Raw genomic sequence first — 21,415 nt, forward strand, 5'->3', positions numbered from 1 at the left:
CAGAGCGCATCCCTGACACATGATTGACTGCCAGGTTCCTACTCAAACATAAACAAATATAAACTCTCCTTTCCCACCATCCCTCTCTACCTCCTCCACCTGCTTGATTCTCCCTTACAGCACTTAACTGCAGTCAAAACATATTCATTTCTCCCGAATAAACTAGAATATAAGTGTCACGAGAGCAGAGACTTTGTTTACTATTGTATCTCAAGACCCACACTGTCAGCATTCAAAAAATATTTGCTGAGGGATGAAGGAAGAATGAACTGAGACCTGTGCTGACACCTGCCCCTTTCTAATGTGTCCATCGTGAGACCACAAAAGACTCAAAGCACCCTAAACTGCAGGAAGAGGCAGAGAATACACAAAGGAATGGATATTTAATTGTCGTCCCCAAATCTGTATTACAAAGAATCCCTTAACATAGCAACAATATCCTGAAAATGATAAAAATGAAAACCTCTTAATTTTTCCACCACAAAGCCTCCCAACGGCCCTGTGCCTGCACGTATCTCCCGACTTTCCTCCCCTTACAACAGAGGGCCTGCACGGGCTGCAGAGCGGCCCCACCCAGCCCTGTGCTTATTCCAGGGCCCCTGAGCCCCTCTCTCTGGTATGAACAGCTTTCCTGTATCATTCCCATCAGCATATAAACAGGCTATTATTAGAGTATCCTACTTTAAAAAATGATATAGATACTCCCTGACCTCATGTTGTCTCTTATAGAAAATGTGTGTATTATATCATTTTCCATTTTCCTCACCTCCCATGTAAAATCCAAGTACTCCAATCAGACTTTTATTGCCCCCATCCCTGCCTCTCACCCCAGAACCACTTATGTTAAGATCAACAACAACAGTCATCTTTCTAAAGTCAACTGTCTTCTGAGTCTGGTCTTAACCCGACCTTTGGAAGCATTTGACACATCTGATTACACCCTTCTTGCTAGAATTTCTTGGCGTGCTTTCCACAAACACTAGACTGGCTGGGTTTCTTCCTCCGCAGTGGACTCAATACCAGCTCCTCCAGTGCCCTACAACTCAGCCCCAGGTCCCCATCTTTTCCCATAATACTCTCCAGGTGACCTCTGCAAGCCCCAAAGCTGTAAGGCCCACTTCCCAATCTCGGACTCCCCAATCTACGCCTCCAACACTGGCCATCCAACTGGGCATCGTCACCTGGCTGCCATGGACTACATCAAAAGTGTGTTCCAGCTGTTGGTTCCACCCACCCACTCCCCAAACTGGAGATGTTATCCTTAACTCTCATTCTCTCACAACGCCAAACCCAAGTCCTGTCTCATAGCCTTGGACAACTAGGCTCTTCCCACCAATTTCTTGACAATGTCTCGCTGGGACTACTGGAAAAGTCTTGTAACTGACTTCCCTATTTCTCTTCCTGCCTCTCTATTATCAATTCTCCATACAGCAATCAAGCAAATGCTCAGAAACAAACCAAATCATGTCACTCCCTTGCTCAAAACTATGTAAAGGTTTTTCATCATATTCAAACTACAATCCAAACTCTTAACCATGGCCTACAAAGGCCCTGCGTGATCTGGCCTGTGCCCAAATCCCAATCCAATCTGCACACGGCCTGTCCAAAGCACATTCCAAGTGTGACACCTGGATGGATATGACAGCATGTGCAGTCAGCCGAGAGGGAGCCTAAGAAGCATGTCCAGAAAAAAGTGCAAACATCCAATCAACTGGGAGTCCAGGCTTTGATTCCGCTCGAGTCAGCACCAGTTGCTCAATTTATTTTTTCCTCTCTCATCTCAGGTTTACACTTGACTCAGTACTCTCTAATTGGGTGTCAAAACCATAGCTACATGAGACCCTGCTTCAACCCTATCTGTTACACCCAGTTCCTAGTGCCCAAGGTCTTAAAGAAAAGTCAACCGAAATTCACAACAAGCAGGCAAAATCTTCCACTCTGTTTTTCCAATGAGCTTCTTCTCCACTGTTACCTAAGACGGGCCAAGATTTCCAAAACAAAGAATACACAACCACATGCTCTGTCAGCACTACAACCCTCTCCTTTGCTGCGGGGAACTCCAGCCTGCTGTGAACTGAGAGCAGGTGAGAAATACACCACTGAGGTCATCATACCCATTATCTTTCTGACTTGTGTCCTTGAAATTCCACCTTGACCTTGTACAGGTGCACTCACGGAATCACAGAATCTTCTCAGTTACACACATTATTGTTATTATTTCTATTCTTCAAATCAAATTATTCAGGTATATTAGAAATGTGCAGTGGAAGAAAGCACAACTCACATAAATGTATATGTATATATTGTATATGTTACATTATATAACATGTGTATTAATAAAGAAGGAAAATATCAATGTATGACAATAATACCACTCTCAAGTCTGGCTCATCCCATAACTTAATAGCAGCATCAATCCTCAGGGTCTCATTTGCCTATTTGGTTGCTACTGGAACCTCATTCCTTCTATTAGTTATAAAAGTCCCTTAAAATATCCACTGTAAAATCAGAAAGGAAAAAAAGCCATGTCAGACCCTGCTTCAACCTCAGCACTTACACCTTATTGCCAGCTTCAGATATCTTAAGAAACATCTACCGAAAAGGTTCTCTCCAAAACCAGCTTCACAAAGAAACAGATTTTGGTGCAGAAACGGTGTGATTTAAGACACCATAAAAGCGCTCCTGCCTCTCTCCCCAGCAGAGAGTCCCCACATTTGAGCTCCATTCCTTCAGCTTTCAAAAGTCCACTCCCAATGAGGCAGTGGCACCTTCTTAAAGTCACCAGGAAGGTCATTCAACACATTGCTAATGGAGGGCAAAGATCTTGATAAATGGAGAAAAATTAGGGCCTGAGCAGACAGGGGCATATCAGAAGGTAAAAGAAAGACATTTATAAAAAGGGACTTAGCCAAGGGGATCAAAGCAAAGATCACCTCTGCTTTGGGGCAGCTGACCTTTTGTTTATCTCACTCTCCCTAGCTACTGACAATCACATCCTCCCAGAGCTACACTTACTGCTTCTTCGGGAAGCACCTTCTCTTGGCCTAGATTACACCATTTCCATCTCCTGAAAATCACGAGCACAGTGCAGCCGGCCTGCTGCTCATCTTCCTCACCACGAGAGACAGCTTTAAGCTCGTTCCTTGTACCACTTTAAAATGCTGAGAACTTGACAATCAAATATTAAAGCAATAGATATATGGTAAATACAATACGTATAAATTTAACTCATTTCTCTACATTTTCTGAATATTATGAAATGTGTTTATATATAAATTTGGGGGCATATTCCCATTCCTTTGTAAGAAATGTATCCATTTGCTTGTCTTGCACATCACTACGCCATAAACCCCAGGCATTCCACTCGAATAAGGCAGATCTTACTGACAGCCCCATGGTCTAACCTTCTCCTGTCCATCTTACGTTATTCTTCTTCCCTCCATTTCACCTTGTAATTCTAGGTAGTACAAACAAAGTTCACTATGGAGCCCTCTGAGGCCACCAACTTCAAAGCTAATTTACTGGCCCAAGATTCAGGTCAGTGGCGTCACCATCTAAAAGAGAAGAGGGGACAATTTTTCTTTAAAGAAAAAAAAGATTTATTTATTTTTAGAGAAAGGGAAAAGGAAGGCAAAAGAGAGGGAGAGAAACATGGGCGAGAGAAGCATGGATCGGTGTCTCTCACACACCCCAAACTGGGGACACCTGGCCTGCAACCCAGGCATGTTCCCTGACTGGGAATCAAACCTGTGACCTTCCAGTTCACAGGCCGGCACTCAGTCCACTGGCTGGTTTTACACCAGCCAGGGCGAGGGCCCCATTTCTATCAGCAACCAGCAAAAGGTCTTGAGTATCAGACCTTTAAAAGCATCGGTACAGATCATTGTACTCATTCCAGCATGGCCACCAAATGCAAGAACTGTGAAGAATACACAGAAGCTGAAAAGTAAGCTCGTCTTCCGAAAGCACTGACCACCATCTGACCGCCCCTTTCTGCAAACTGACGCACTCTTTGAGCTTCACAGCTGCAGTGTCACCAGAACAGGCTGGCCCAGGCCTCAGAGGGTATCACAGATAGGGGGCATGAGCCAAGGCCTGAGCAAGGGTGGTATTCCCTAAGGTCTGCCGAGGTAACTGCCAACGTTCTAACCAAGAAAAGAGAGGGTGACAGGAAAGTGGTAAGCTCTTAACACACTTGAGAGGAAACCTATTTTGAGCCCAGGAAAGGCCAAATCACTTTAAACAGACATACTAAATCATTAAACATTAAAAATCACTTTCTTCTTGATCCTATCTGCTCATACAAACCAGTAGAACAGATTCTTCAAGCTTCTCCTTGACTTCTGTACGTATCAGTGCTCTTCAGCCCACGCTCCACAAGAGGCACAGCGGTGCGCCACGAGACTGTTTAAAAGGTGCAACACCTGACTTTAGTCGGGGCACTGACCTCCCTTCCCTGAGATGGTCAAATTTTAAAAATTAAAAAAGTGACGACAGCTCACACAACAATAACCGTCCAGCGTGAATGAGTCAAAATTATACCTCTTTTTCTGTCACCCTGGCAAAAAAGATAATGTATTTTCTGGTGTGCTGCAGAATTTTAGTAATTAGTTTATGTATGCTATGAGATGAAAAAGGTTGAAAATCGCTGGTGTATATACACACATTAAGTGTCTATGTGTGTTTATAAATACATAACGTACAAATACGCTATATTTAGTAACCTGTAGTTACTTTCCATTCTTTTTTGTTGTTTAGTTGGTATTTCCCGCACTTCCCCAAAGGGTACTTTGAAATTTTTCCAGTTTTTACAATTAAACCTAACCATCTGGACTAAAATCTTCACATTCACCAAATTAGTCACAGACTTTGTGGGTAAGCTGAGAAAGTAAATGCCATGCTCAGTGCTAGAATTTAAACCACATCTACCACAGCCAAACCCGCTCTCTCCAATAATCTCCCCAATTACGCATGCACATTCAGGCTCAAACAGCATGGAGGCAACGCGCCTCGCTGCACAGAGTGTTTGTACAACTGACATCACTCTAGATCCCAAAGTGAGTCGCAACGGAGTGAACATGAAATTCTTCAAAAGCCTTCAGAATTTATTTTACAGACAGAAGATAAAACAGCACCTATTTTCCCTCCAGCGTTTAACTTCCAGAGTGTGCTCGCCTGACCCGGAGGTGATTTGAAGAGATCTGTGTCTATGGGTTGAACACCAGTACAGATGTCATTTGAATGAACTAGGCATTTTCTAGATTTTTTTAAGTACAAAAATGTTCGAACATCTTCGGATTTTACCATAAGTGTCAGAAAAGGAAACTTCAACGTGTTGTAAGATTCAATATGCTTTCAGAGCTGAAATCCAACAAGGGCAACTGATTCCGCGTTGTCATCTAATCACAGGTAAACAATAGAAGCTACCACAGAACTGCTATCAACCTAAAACTGGACGGATTCTCTGCTGGAAGTTAACTCCAGAGCTGTGCTAGCTCTGGGTAAGTGGAAAACACTGGTTCTTACAAGGAAATAATGTACATGAATTTATAGCAGGCTTATGGATTCATATGCTAGCCTTTCAAAGGAGACTTTAACTAAGCCCTTAATATGAGCTAAGATAGAAAGTACTAGACCTGGGTGTAAGCAGGTTTATAAAAATTATTTTCAGAGCATCTTTAAAAGGTTAGCATTTTTCCCTTCACATTTTATGGGGGCAATAAAAAGCATCCCCTTAAATAGTGCCCATAGAGAGGTTAGAGAAGGGGAACCAGACACGAGCGGAACCCTTGTTAATATGCAGGGAGCTCAGAAGCAGCTCCCCTGTGCTTTGTGTACATGTGAGCAAGGAAGGACTAAACTCACTCAAATATGGTATGTTTACATGGTTTTTTGAACCCTCAGAAACATTCACATTGTGGAAACACTGACAATTTGATAAACACAAAACAAAACAAAACACAAACTTTCTTTCCCGGAGGGATTAAAACTGTAAAAAGATTTCAAGCCTGCAAAGCCTCTGGGCTCTCACAAATATTAACATGAGCTATTTTTTTTTTTCATCTAGGCACCTCTGCTTTGGTTTGCTAAGTAAACCTGGGGTGAGCACATACTAACAGTCAAACAACACCCAAAGAAATCAGATTTTGGTAAGCATTGGCAGGGATTTCCCTATTTGGTAACACATAATTTTTTTTTGCATGATTTTATAAAAATGTATTTACAGAAATTTAGCCTAGTTAATGGCTATAAAAGTGCTAAATTTTATGAGATTTAAAAGTTTGAAATTTTTAAAATTTTATTGGATGCTCACAAATAGAATCCAGGCTCTTTCTTCACTGATATGGAAAATATTAATAAAAACGCATTGGAGGGAACAACAGCACATTAAAAAGTCACTAATTTGAGAAGGCTGAATCCATTTAAACCTAAATCTTTACACCCTTTTTGCTCCCCTGTTCCTTTTACCCATCTCTTGCTCACCATCACACCTAAAAAAAAAGGTCTACAAAATGACACTATCAGTCGTAATTTAGACTAAAATCTCAAGCCATTTCCAAAGGACCATGACACCAAATAACAGCACCAGAATTTAGTAAGGAGAAAAACAAAACAAGATCATGGTAAGACAATTTAACATATTAAAACATTCTATTTATCTAATATGCATCAAGCGACAAACAAGTAATTTTAATGCTCAGAAGGAATGGGCTTTGCTTTCTTACGGCCAAACAGAACACAAAGACATCATGGAGAAACAACACTTGTAAGCATCCTGAGTTATCATTAGGGTGACAGTTTATACACAAAAGAGCACTCTGAGATAAAGGGTTTCATTCCCAAGATTAATGTAAAAATAAAAACTAAATTGGGGAGTGTTGACAACGATACTTCCAGAAAACAACACTTTACTGGTGATTCCTTAAGCCTGTTATTTATAAAAGGATTGGAAGGGCAGACTACAACTACAATGGGAACAAATGCTGTGGCTTTTGGTCTTCTATTGTTAGATAGAATCTAGTCCTTAAGAGAAAAAAAAAGGCATCCTGAAATTTTGGCTGCCTGGCAACTGCGCTCCCTTGCTCCCACCCGTTCTATACCACTTCACTGCCCTTGCTGGAGAGTTCCTCTCTGTTTGGTACCGTGGCCACCAGCTAACAAAATGGTGAAGAATTTCCATAAAGGGCTCCAGTGACTCAAGAGAAGTGCCCTGTCTAGAGCCATTTTAACAAAGACTCTCCCACCAACCACCCCCTCTGCCACACACCTTCTTTCTACCTTTCACTCCCTGCCCCCACCACCATCACTGCCACCACCACTATTTCCAGTCATTTGAACAAACAGGAAAATTCAACAGCAGCCATTGTCCCTCTCTCAGTTGGAAGCACCTTCAATTTCTAGCTTCCTAGAAATTGAAGGCAGCAAAGAAATGACAACCTGCCTCCACCTTCCTCTCCCTCTCTTTTTACAGCTTAAGAAGTACACTTGGCCAGGCAGTTCTCACCATTAAACCATTCATTCCTTCTTCTTTTGTGAAAAATGGGTGAAACAGCCGAGCATGATCACAAAACCTAACACTGGGCATTCAATTCCTATACCTTACAATTTCATTCTTTCACCTCCCGGTTCACAGGACTTAGTGACCGAATAAATCTTAATCTGTAAACAAATGGTTCGCCTTACAACTAAACCATTCATTCCTTTTTTTTTTTCTTTTTTTAACTGCTTGGCAGCTACCCAACCAACCCAGAGACTTCTAGGTTCTTCCATTATTTAGTGCTCCCAATGGTTAAAAGGCAATAAGCTCATTTGGAGTTTATAAAGCTATGCACCATCAACAAAAGCACGTAATGCTTCCAAGATGCACAGTGGCTTCTACTCACACAATGGGGAGCTGTGTGTAGTCTCCCCCAAAACAAAAATGCCCAGCTCCAATTAAGCACCCTGGGGACCTTCAAAGCAGTTATGCTAAGTTGCAAATACAGCAAGATCCACTTGAACTCCAACTGTCTTGTGTGATTTTCCTCCCAAGGTAGGGAAAAAGCCTAGGCAGACTGACCTCATTAAAGGATAATTAGTGAACCCCAGGACTTGTGGGGCTAGCACAATTGTGCCTATTGTGAGTCTTTCACTATAGGGCAACAAGTTCCTTTTTTTTTTTAACCTAGGAGGTCTCTACAATCTTAAAGGCCCACATTTTAAATTTTTTAAGGGTTTCAATCTGGCTATTTGTTCTACTACCAGTCACTGAGTAAGAAAGGAAGCGGTACAAAGAGAACTCATGTCTTTTGTGGAATTTGGCATAGCTAAAAGTTTTCAAATAAAATAATTTAATTTGTATCCTATATATAATAAATACAACATAAAATGTTTTGTTTTAAATGAAGTGAAATAAATGCTCTGCCCCTGAGTTACAGAGGTTGAAAACAGCGTGTAAAAAAAAGTACGTAATGAATAAATCATTACAGAGCTTTTATGATCAGATGTGACAGTGATGTTGGAAAAAAAAAATTGACCTATTTACATGTGAAAGTGCTATTGAGAAACTAATACAAAGTAATGTGATCAACATAACCACTTGACCATCAATAAAATTCTTTGCACCTCTGTAAAGCCCGAATGACTGTTGATATCAATCTGCCAAGATGGTGAGGACCCAACGCTACTATAAAAGGCACCAGTAAATTTGAATGTTTGCATCCTTTAATGTAAGAGTACCTCCTTTCTGCAAATACTGAGCCAGAGACCCACTGCCTTTGTAGTAAAATTTGCCAATATATGAGAAAAATTTTTAAGACATGTAATAAATTCAGTTAAACTTGACCTTCTCAGCAGCAAAGATTTAAAGAACTCTAATATTTACATATAATCAGGCAGAACAATATCTGTATTTTTTAATATTTATTTCTGTTTAGAGGAGGGTGAAAAAGAGGGAGAGACACATTGATGTGGAAGAGATCAGTTGCCTCTCGTACGCCCCCACTGGCAACCTGGCCTGCAACACAGGCACATGGCCCTGACTGGGAATCAAACCGGTGACTTTTTGGTTTGCAGGCAGGCACTCAATCTCCTGAGCCAAACCAGCCAGTGCTCAATATCTTTGTTTTTCAAAAAATCACTGAAAAGGGGGAAACAGAGTTGGGTAATGATCTCCCTCAAAGTTGAACGACCCCCAAAGCCCAGGGCCCAGCACATTCTCCTAATAGTGGATTATGTAAAGTAGCAGAAAGCCAGCCAGCCACCATAACTACTGCAGCCCAAACGTTCCAATAGCTTTGAAGGGCGTGCTGTAAAGGATGTGGTCTTTGGCTAGACACACTTAAAGCCCATCATGACATCTTTAATATTGTGCTGCCCTTGTATATGTTAGGCCAGTTAATCACCCAATTTGTTTATTTGGGTTTACAGCTTTTGAATATCCAATGAAAGAATTTACAAGTGGACAAGTATTTTCTGTTTTGGACAAGTATACTTAAGCTACATTTAGAAGTTAATTTGTGTACATTTGTGTTCTATTAAAACACTGCATCAGGACCCCTCTGTTCAAGGCAAACATGCTTGTTTTATTTTAGAAATACTACAAAACTTAACTTAAATGTGTGTAATACATTTTGAGAAATATTGAAAAGATGGAAAAATCTTATTGAGAGATGGGGGAACCCCACCCTAGATGTTGTGATGTATATCTAGAAATATTCTGTCTGGAAAAAGTCCGGCCATTGTTAACATAACAAGAATGGTTTGCACAACAGCCAAGGAGAGTGGACTGGAATGTGCATGTGTGAACAATGAAGACTTCACTGTACTCATGGGGTGGGGGGGAGGTAGATGCCATTGAGTGAGCTTGTGTACTGTGTGGCTGTGGCATTCAAAATGACTGAGCGAGTAGAGCAATGAATCTACATCAAATTTTGTGTTAAACTTGAACGTTCCTCCACAGAAATTATTTGGATGATTCAGGAAGCCACAGCTATGGGCAACTGGTGATTGGCAGCTTCATCACAACAATGTGCCCACTCATTTATCACATCTCCTGCAGAGTTTTTTGGTGAAACATCAAATCACCCAGGTGACTCAGGCCCCCTATAGCCCAGATTTGGCACCCTGTGACTTCTACCTTTTCCCAAAACTAAAATGACCTTTGGAAGGGAAGAGATTTCAGATCACCGATGAGGTTCAGAAAAATAGGATGGGGCAGCTGATGGTGATTGGGAGGACTGTGTGAGGTCCCATGGTGTCTACTCGGAAGGGGACTGAAGCATCATTGTCCTGTGTGCAATGTTCCTTGTATCTTTTAATTTCTTCAATAAATGTCTATTTTTCATATTGCACGGCCGGATACTTTATGGACAGGCCTCATCTATACTTTCAGTATACAGGGGTTTGAGGGAGAAATACAAGTCCTGCAAGTCATTCCACAACAGTTGGAAACTCTTCCTCTTAAAGTAAATCCAAGGGCTCAAAAAAAAAAATATTCAAGAGCATTAATTTGTTTCTAGATGTGTGCGTGCAAGTAAAACAGCAGTCATAATGTGGAAATTTCAGTCACATTTTGCAACTAATTGGAAGCAGATTAGAATTCCGCCTCAGGGGAACGTTGTCAAACTGGAAGCTGGAGCAAATGAAGAAAGAGGTGAGGGCTTCTCGAAGAGCTGACAGATTTACAGCGCTCAGGGCTATAAACGGGTCCAGGGAGGGAAGGAGGGCACGTCCTGGCTGTGGGCTGCGTGCCCCCACCGCCCCCCACAGGGAGCGCACAGCCCGGGGGCCGCACCCCTGGGGCTCCAGGGGCTCCTTAGGCTCCCGCTGGGAAACAATAAACTAGGCCTTCAGAAGAAACCAGGGGTCCAGATAAGATAAACCTGCAGACTGATAAAGTGGAGCGCACAAAAGTTGGAGCGAGAGGTTTCTTTATTTCAACAGTGGGGGAGGGGAGAGCAAAAGAAAGCAGATTGCGGAGGATAATACAGCAATGGAGTAATGGAAACAGCTGCTCGCTTTCTACTTCAGTGTCTGGCATCTGCTGCGGCATCACTGGAAAGGCTGGTGAAGGATTTGGGCAAGGAATGTAAATGCAATTGGCCAAATGGAGTTTGATGCGGAAAAGCTCCATTGCTCTGTTTTAAAATCATGCTGTTCCCTTTGGGGAGCAGAAGCAAACAATATCACTTACTCAGATTCCACCTTCAAAGCCGTTGCAGTGTTTGAGAATGTGAATTGCTTTTTTTCAATCAGTTACTTAAGATGTGAAAGAATATAAAGGGATAAAGCCTAGTTGTTGGAGTGGGCTCATCTTCCAGCAATCTTCACGGAAAAGTTAAATGAAGCACTTTTCTGTATGTTTCACTTACTTTGAAAAAAAAATGTTTCTTTAAATCATCACTGCTTATTTCTGAACTGGCTCAAGGGACAATTTCTATTTGTTGTGCCTATTTTCCCCTTGGCTGCAAAGATTCAGTTCTAATTTCATTTCCATCACAAAAGAATTGGCAAAAAACTAAAACACAGAGACACATAACTCAAGTGCTGCTGTGCTAGGCATAAGCCTATAATAAAGCACAGATTTGATAGCATTATCCATGTACTGTGGTGAACCACACACAAATAAACAGTTCTCCATGAGAATGAAAACCCGAGGCTCCAACCCTTCCAATTCAAACATTATTGTTGCTTTTAACATGAGCCATCCATAAAATCAGCCAAGGAGGTGACAGGAAATCCAAAAGTAATCTGGTCTGGCTTATGCACACTTTGCAAAAAAATTAGGAGATGCTTTCCAACTCATCCTAATGATGTTCTAAGGGAAGAATGGGTAAAACTGTAAAATCTAGGCATTAGAAACAAATGATACTTTTACACCAAGTGAATTCAAACATGTGGTGCGTGTAGCAACCAAAAAGACTACAGCCCTTCAGATTGGGGAAGGCTTGCTAATCTAACTAGGAACAATTTAGACATGACCTTTGCACCTTCAGTGACTAATGTGGAAGACAAAAAGGTGTACCTAAAGCAGCCCGAGGGCCAGATGTACTTTCCCAAGAAACCAACCAGGCGTTTTCTTTAATCAAAAGGACGCACAAACAGTGACTTCTAGGAGTTTATGAAAGTGTGACCAATTGTGACTTTGTCGTCTGTTGCTAATTGAAGCACATAAAAGAGTCCATTTCTTAAAACATACTACAAACACTTCTTTTTTTTAATTCACTGCCACATGACAAAAACCAGAATCAAGTTGACTGGTAGAAGATCAGTGCAACCAAAGACCAAGCTATTATTTCAAACTGTCAGGGGAAGGCAGTAAAATTGCTACCAGGTCTCCTTAAGTTACCCTTCAATAAAAAGAAGCCATCAGGGAAATAAGAGGAAAAGAAAACACATCAAAACCTTAAAAGTCCCTTTAAGTAAAATTACACGTCTGTGGCACCATGCCATCTGCTCTCCGGTTAACATAATAAGCCGATTCCACAACCTAAATACCTGCTTTCTAAAATCATTATGTACAACACAAAATATAATCAATATATTTTTAAACTGTAAAAGCTACATTCATATGGCATTATTGGAATATGCCTAAACGTCCCTGTAGGCACATTTTTCTTAAGGTGCTAGCTGACAATGAGGATTCCCAGGATGAAAAAAAAAAAAAAAAAAAAAACCCACTCAGTGGTAGAGCTAGAATGTCACAGTGAATACTAATCAAGTGAGGCAGGGGTGGGGAGGAGAAAGAAGAGAGTAGCTTTGAAAAATCAGAAGTAGTATTTATTCATCCCTTCAAACCCATTTGCTATAACTAAAATACTCTTCCCTTTTCTCTTTTACAACTGTAATATATGTTTTTAAATTTTCATTTAGCTTCCCTGAAGGGTTGGGGAGGTCTGGGAGAGAAGCCTTCTGATTACCAGATGAGTACCACGTAGTTCAAAACCCACTGACCTATCCAAATGTAAGAAGTATTTGCTTTGTAACCATTTCAGTTTTTCAGGCAAAACCCAAAGGTAGTTCTAACCAAACCTTCGAAAATATACAGATCTCAGCTTCAGAAGCAATGTGTCGGTCTTGCCATCTTGAATATCCTTAGACCTCTCAAAATAACATTATAAGGCCCAACTGCTGGTCAACTGGCTGAATAATTTAACAATCTTTCATTCAGTTGCAAAAACTTTGTTACAGTTACCAAAACCTTTGTCTTAAATTAAAAAGAACTTGCAACAGAGAACATTAGCCACTAGTGGAACTTCAGGTGGGGAAGAGAATTTGACACAAATGGACTCATTTACCCTGCAGCAGAACCAACATGAAATCAAGACGGATATTTAAAAAGAAGAAGAAGAAGGAGGAGGAGGAGGAGGAGGAGGAGGAGGAGGAAGCCCCTACTAACGCGATACTCTCAATCCACTCCGAACCCAGCAATCTATATACACAATTATAACATTTATGTACACACACCTATGCAATACCAGGGTTACACGGCACCAGTATGATCCCTATGTTAGTCTATAATGATGACTTAAGTCATTCCTGTTCTCTTTATCTACAACCTTAAATGTAAAGATTAAGAGGAAATTATTATTTATTGACAACAATCCTAGTGAAGAAAGGTTATTTCCACCATAATGTTGCTATAAAGGACAGCCAGGTATTCTCTAGTTTTGGCTTCCATGTTCTATGAGAATGTTACGCTAGAAATATGTAATTTAGGAGTAAACTGTTTAGTTTTCAAGCAAAACCCTGAATGTTCAGATCCCTGGCAAGTTCAGAGTGCTGGCAATCAAAACTATGTTGTGCTACAGTAATTACTATGAAAAACTTCCAGTGTTCAATATTAAAGAATAGAATAACATGATCCTTCCACCTCTTCTGCACCTCTAGAGTGTGTTCAACATGGCAATTATCTCCGTTCAAGAAGCAGAGTTTAAACTGCATAGAAACTCAGTTATACCCATGACTTTTTAAACATACACTTCAAAAGGCAGGTTTCATCAAATTCAAATCACTGAGCAAAATCTTTCCCCCCACTTAACAAAAAATAGATTTTATCCCTCTCCTGTGAGACATCTTCAAGTATGAAAATGATTTCTTTTTAGCTTTTGGGTTACTTTTTTTTTTTTTTTTTGCTTTATTAAAGCAGAGGGATGACTGAGCAATGATGAAAGACTAAAGAGAGATCCCACCTGATACAGACAAGGGCACAGCTCTCCCAAACGTCACTACCACCCAGCCCACAAGTGCCACCATTTTTAAAAAAATGCATTACTTTGCTACTTTTAAGAATGCAGAGGAGCTAGGAGTAGTAGATTTATGATTTAAGTGCTTGTGGCTAAAATAGCTTTCCAATTATCAAGGGCCTCTTAGAAAGAGCAAGAATGCATTATGTGTTAATGACCACAAGCAGGGGTCCCTTCTCCACTCTTTTGTCAGAACCCGAGCAGATCCTCCCCGCAGCTTCACCATTAACATGTCTGTTTCCTGTCAGCCCTCTCGGAGATAATGTCATTTATCTCGGGGAGGCACAAGCCCAGTCATTAGCCTCTATAAAAGACCTCAAACAAAGGCCCGATAATGTTTTTACCCAGGGGTCTTACTAAAACCAGAACCAAAAAGCTCAGCTTCTAAAAGTCAAGGACTCAAAAAGTTATCATCATTTCAAGAGTATATTCCTCCTTATCAACAGTCCTAGACTACAGCTCTTAAGGAGAGTAAGGTTCTCTGTACAGGAAACACCAGTCCACAGCCCTATCACCTACAATTAGATTAACCGATAAACGCTGACCAGCGTTCCCCCGTGAAGGCCTTTGCTCCCCTTTGCCTCCAGGGGGAAAATTGACAGAATAATTCAGGTACTGACTAAATGGTTAGATCTTTGAAGAACTGACCCCTCATTGTGATTGCCTGCAGGAACTGAATAACCATTAGAAAGTGTTCAATGGCTGGGCTTCTGGAAATCTTTTTAAATAAAAGTGGAACTGGTTAAAATAAATGTAGAAACATGTGTTTTCACAGTGTTGCTCATATTACAGCAATTTCAAGTTTCTATGAAGTACCAGGTGAACTTTTTTAAATTAAAAAAAACATACACAGACACAGTCAAAATTGGGGCAAATCTCAGCCATTCAATCCTTGTTTTTCATGCTGAAAACGAAGAACAGATGGTACTTTCCATGTTGTTTGAATCTGGTTATTGAACACCTCTGTGGTTAGGGAGATTTCTGCTTAGCACTTTCGGCATACATTTCATTTACTAACTATAAAATGCTGCTTAGGAAAAATAAGTCTTTATAACACTCTAATTAAAACCATCTTGTAGCCAAGCAATTTCACTTGAAGAGCATTCTTAACCTTGTGACATCTGGACAATCAATTCCTCCCCACCCCTTTTTTACAGACTATTTGCAAAGTTATTAAAAGTTGCTAAATGTTATTTATCTCGTTTTAGCTCAATCGTGATCAGTTGTGTGGATTTTTTAAATCTCTCTGGCAAACCTAGCAGGTTTCAAATACTATGCTCAGAACTCAGTGATGTTCCTAAGTCATACAGATTCTCCACGCTGCATGGGTTCTCACAGAAAACTTCCTTAGGGAAAGGGCAGCCCCTCTGCACCCACCTCAAAAGCCACATCACCCTTGGAGGAAGCCCATAGAAAAGGAGCCAGATCAATGTTGATTGGGAGCCACCCTTAGTTACCAACGTTTTTAACAGCCAAATCCCTTGTGAAGCTTTCAAAACAGTTTGTTGTCCAACAACAATGGACTTTGTTCTTTAATTATAGCAAGTGACCTTTCGGCCCTTTTATTTCACAGTAGATAAACTGCACTCTCTAGGCAGAATTTGTAAGGGGCACTATGTTTGGGGGGGAAAGCATATATCATCCACAAAACTCATTCATCAAAATATGTTCTTAAACTGCTCACACTCGCTCAGAAAATGTGCCAGAATTCCCTAGTGAAGTGTTAAAAGGCCTCTACGAGAGAATAAAATACAACGAATGATATCCTTTATAGACAGATCCATTTGCAGACACCCCCTTTAGGCAGTTAAGGACCAGCTTAGAGAAAGCAGTATGATGTTGGAGAAACAATTCTCCTTTCTGAACATGTACTGAGTAGTCAGAACCCTAAGACACAACTGTAAGATCTCCTTTGCCTTTCATGTCTAAGTAGCCACCGATTTTAAGAAGTCACCTATGTGTTTTTGAATTTCCCAGCGATCAAATAGACCTATGTATCGCTAACCATTTAGCCCAGCTGAATGCCTGTGTCTGATAAGTCAAAACTGTTAAGACAGCTAAGGAGGAGCCATGCAGAAGAGCCTCAACACAGGCTATTATGCTTCAAAAGAAAGGAGGGGGAAGGTGGAGAAGCAGGTTTTAACAGCCAAAAGCCAACCCGTCAAATCTACTTATTCAGACATGTCACTGGTGGCTTAACCACAAAATGGGCTATAGAAATAGAGCTCAAACATCTTAGAGTTATGGCATGTTTTGATTTTGTTCACGTATTAAGGGAGTGGCGACTTTTACAACATACTTGTGGTTTCCACATAAAGGAGTAGAACACTCATTGATTTAATTAGGTTTCATGAGGTCCAATTTATCATGTTTTACATGACTTTGTGTAGTGAAGAAACAGAATAAACACACCAAAAATAGACATTTAAGTATGCTGTGAAAATTAACCGGTGACAGCCAGTCTTATGAATCTCCTGTGAACCAGGAAGAGGAAAACAAGCACACACACATACCCTTTGGTTTTCATATGTGGCCCATCATAAGACACATCTGATTGCTGAAAATTAATCATCTTCACTTTTGAGGCACTTGCCCTTCACAAACTCAGATAATCAAGCAAGACTGAATTAAAGCACTGTACCAGAGGTCAAAAAACCCGTCTCAAGGATGCCTCAGTGTTGAAATATCTTTGTCAGGTGACATTCGTCCCACTAAATCTTTACCTCCTAACCTTCTAAGTAGGTATCCCTCCTACCATGAGTAAGTATTTTCTAAACTGAAGTCTAATTTACACAACCACACGTTGAGGGAATTAAGTGTCCGTTCCCTGGGTGGCATCTGTGCAGGGAGTGCCATATCTGTGTGCCAAGGATGAGAACATTCTTAGGAAAAGCCTTTCTGGGGTGGGGTGGGGTGAGGGTGGGGAGGAAAGTCTGACGGAACAGTGTTCCTGGGCCAACACCCAGCTCGACAGAGAATGGCCAGCCTGCAGGATTGGAGTCCCTGGGCACCATCCCTGAAGTGCCAGGCGCCAACACCATGGAGTGAACTGAATGCCCTGAGCCCTCTCCCCTCCTCCATTGCAGGCCTGTCGTGACTCTGTTTGCTCTTCATTTATGTAGTTCATATTATCACATTTATGCTGCTCTGACTGAAGATGAGTTACATGGGTATGAATAATTTAATTCTTCCATTCTTCATCCAGTTTCCTCTGTGACTGGAAAGTAAAAAGAACACAAAACACTGGAGAACCGACACCACGCTCTAATCTCAGTTGCCATGACAGCAGGCTTTGAGATACTGAAATGTTCCGATTGCCAGCTAAACAAAATTGTTGAATGTGAACATTTGGCTGGAAGATTAAAAGGCTAAGGGGAATGCAAAAGGGCAGTACCTCCCACATTCCACGCAGCAGTGAATCCAATCAAATGGCTCTGACTCCTTAACCACAGCCATTGTGAGCACTGGATTAGGGCAATTCATCTAGATAGTTAGAGCAGATTAGAACTGCAATTTGAAGACTATTGGCAACAAAAGTAAATGCCCTACTGTACTAAGTAATAAGATTTCAGAATGCCTTTTAGCAGAAATTAAGCGAAACTACACATTTAAACATAAGAATTAAAACCTAGAATTTAAAAAATTCCATTGAAATTCATCAATGTAAAAATGTTGTCTGACCAAGGGGACATGAATAAAAAGAAGCGTTCGGAGCATTTTTGCGATTCTGGCATTATCTACACTTCAATGTACCTTCATCAACTTCTAAAATCATCAAATCAAAACTTCATTCCTGTACCCCAACTTAAATCTTGAATACACACATCAACACAAGTATAATGGTTTAAGTAGAAAGCAGTGAATAACTGTACACAAAAAATTTACCTAAAGACGTCTTACAATTCTGATCAAGTTAGAAATAGCAAAAATCAAATTACTTAGTAAGCATATTTCCAAACAACCACACCATAAACATGATATGAATTTTGCTTCGGCAAGGCACAACCTGTAGAATTAATCTAAAGATAACTTTTTTAGAAACATCACTCACACCCCAAGCTCACTCCCAACCTACCCAGTGGACAGAACACCTTCAGTCCTGGGACATAGCTCAACGTACAACAATCACCAGACCAGTAAGTCACAGGCCTCCAGCACCAAGCAGCAGAACACAGGGGGTGATTTTTCAAAGGCAGGGTCTAACTGGACTTGAATACAACAACAAAGATGGGAGGAAGGGTCCAAATCGCCTAAGTCCACAATCCCCACTGTTTAAAGCAAGGTATAACTCTAGTATCCTCTGGCTATGTTTGCACATTGCAGGAACACCAATCTGCCAAGTCTATTTCACTTTTTTTTTTTTTTAAGCAACCTTTCAGCTCCCAGACAAGCTAGAAATCTAAATGATAACACTCTTAAATCTCCAGCTAAAAACTGGGTGAGGAAACAAGGGTTGAAGTCCTACCTAGCAGCCACCAAAAAACCATTCCAGTCTTTCTACAGTTATGAAACCAGTGACCCAGGAACACCAAGGTTGGTGTTTAATTCAGGACCAACAAAAGCAACCCATCTGAGAAAGAGATCCTTTGACTTTTTTGGAAAAAAAAAATAAGTGATTGAGGGTGGATTGTGAGTGAGCATCCTTGACATACCTCACCAGGGAGGGACGGTGAGCCCTGCACCTAAGGACACATTACCAGAAATACTAGGACATGTAAATTAAAGCAGAAGACCGTTCTCCTTAGGGGGGAAACCAGGACAAGAGTCAAGCGGGTGCATGCACAGGTTTTCTATTAAAAGCACACCACCACTGGCTGACTGGCCAGGAGCCCTTTTGCAGGGCAAAAGGTACTTAGAGCACCCAGGCCCTCCCACCTGGGGACCCAAACACTAGCACCACAGGCAGCAGCACCAGCAGCAGGAGAAGCAAGAGCTCAACCCTGCACCCAAGTAAGCTCCCCCCACACCCAATTTTCAGGGAAAGGATGCATGTAATAGAAATCTCTCAAGGAATCAGAAAGCACAACTAAGAAGTGTAAAAGTCACACAAAGGCACAACCCCTCACACACCCACACAAATGCACACAAAGAGGAAAGTGGGAGATCTAGGAAGGCGACTTTATCCTACCTTCTCCGTTTTCAGTTTCTTGATTCGCCTGTGGCTGTCCTCCTCCTCCTCTTCCTTCTTTACCAACATACAGTTTCCCATGAGCCCTGAATCCGGGGCACTTTTGCTAACTTCCCCTGCAGCCGCGCCGCTGCCACTCCCAGTGCCCCCGCAGTGGAAGGGGCTCGCGCCACCTCCATTGCTCTTGGCCCCAAAGCCATAGAGGTGCCCCCCAGAAGTGGCCTGGCCGCCACTGCCATTCGGGTGGCCCGGAAGCAGGTCGTGCTTGTCCTTCCTGGATTTCCCTGCATCCTTATCCCGCTTGGCGCCTCGGCTGCTCTGGCTTTTACCTGGCTTCTCCTCTTTGCTTTTCCCGCAGGAGGCCGCCCCTGCGGTGACAGCGGAGGTGCCGGTGCTGGTGCTATTGCTGTTTGGGTTGCCGCCGACGCCGCCGCTGCTCACACTTTGACCCAGCGCTGAATTCATGCCAGTTGCCTCTCCAGGGCGCCCTTGGACTTCCTGCCTCTTGCCAGTGCTGCTGATCTCGGGAATCCCATACAAGGCAGCAGAAGGCAGAGATTTATTAGCATCCTTAGAAGTTTTACTCCTTTTCACTTTTGATTTGCTGGTCTCTTTGTGTGAATTCCCCTGGGGAGCAGAAGGCTGAACAGAAGCAAATTTTAGGCCATCGGATAAGGCTGTGGTAGCCCCGGCCCCACTGGAGGCCAGACCTCCACAATCCTTAGAGTTGCTGCTAGTGGTATTGGTGGAATTATTCATCTCAAATTTCTGTCTGTCCTTCTCCAAATCAGCGTCCAAATCAATTATTAAATTTCCAACCCCGATTTCCCAATCATCGCCACTGTCATAAGTATCAACTGTATTTGGATCCACACCTTTTCCTGCAGTAGAAATGTTCACTGACATCCTGAAGATGAGCTCTCTAGAATAAAAATCCGATGAACTTTCCTTTGGAGATGAGGGGACATTCGTTTAGCTCCGCTGGGCTTTCTCTTAGGGGAAAAAAAAAAAATCTTCTAATCTTCCTCTTCTTTTTCCTGCCCAGGAATGTGTCCAGGGATTTTACACCCTTCAGTCCAGGTCCACCTTTTCCTGTGAAGGGGGGAAAAGTCGAATATTTCTTGTCTGGGTGTTACCAGAATAAAAAACGATTAATACTGGGGAGTCAGTAAAGGGTACAGGGAAGGATGGAGAGTAAGGTGGCTCATGTATTGTCTCCACAGTCCAATATCAAGTATAAAGGAAAATAACCAACCCCCCAAAACATACCCATGCCAGTAAGCATCTTACAGTAGCTAAAAAAGAAAAGTCCCTTTAGCAACAACACAGAGATAATCACTTTTGTAAGGCATTAAAATATCTTAAGGATCTGAGTCAGTTCCAGAAAGGTTTAAAAAAAGAGGAAAGAAAAGAGCTTAGGATTTTTTTCTAACACGTACAAGTGATATCTCAACATCGGATACACAGCTTGAACACTCAGGCAAGAGGCAGGAACACGGCTTTAAACATCCCTGAGCATATCCTAGATCTTACAGTGTAAAAAACAAGACCCTGGAAGTTCTCTGAGGTTAGTTTAAGAATGATGTTGCTAAATTTTCCTTATTTCTAATTTTATTACTTCTTTTTACAAATTGTCTGGGCAATCTGGTTTCTGTTCCCAGTAAGGAACAGAAAAAACAACCAATAATCCACCCCCCACACACATCCCCTCCCCTCCTATCTTTTCTTCCCCAACAGTTTACACAATTTTGTTTTTGAAATACACACACGTCTTTAAGAGCATTTCTCTATAGAAAAGACAGTGTTAAATAAAAGTGAAATATCTGCCTTCCGATTAAAAAAAATATATATATCTAAACAACTCTACCACAGCCCTAGGTCACAGACTTGCTCAATCTGTGAAATACGGGGCTACCGCCTGCACAGGGAGGCTGATTAAGACATACACTTTAAGTGATCTGCGCCAAGGTGGCCTCAATGACCGCAAATGAGTGTGTGTTTGACAAAGATCAGTTAAAACGGTTTTTAAAGGGATCAGCCCCTTTTTAACAGTTGATTGTCA

The 21,415-nt window shown here is 41.6% G+C and overlaps 1 protein-coding gene across 6 annotated transcripts in view; it reads right to left on the reverse strand.

The window, feature by feature from the left end:
* ZNF608 (zinc finger protein 608) overlaps nt 1–21,415 on the reverse strand; it is a 105,429-nt gene that overhangs the window by 81,367 nt on the left and 2,647 nt on the right. For 4 of the 6 annotated variants that reach the window (XM_045204472.3, XM_053910748.1, XM_024571474.3 and 1 more), the window contains exon 2: nt 19,354–20,445. The exons of 1 other annotated variant lie outside the window; for it this stretch is intronic. In XM_045204472.3, the coding sequence (XP_045060407.1) occupies nt 19,354–20,259 (906 nt within the window). In that variant the 5' untranslated portion in view covers nt 20,260–20,445. Of the gene's footprint in view, nt 1–19,353; nt 20,446–21,415 lie in introns of those variants that run through there. One more of the 6 variants, XM_024571475.2, reaches the window with a different exon arrangement.

Source organism: Desmodus rotundus, chromosome 1 (assembly GCF_022682495.2).
Source record: "Desmodus rotundus isolate HL8 chromosome 1, HLdesRot8A.1, whole genome shotgun sequence".
NCBI classification, from domain to species: Eukaryota; Metazoa; Chordata; class Mammalia; order Chiroptera; family Phyllostomidae; genus Desmodus; species Desmodus rotundus.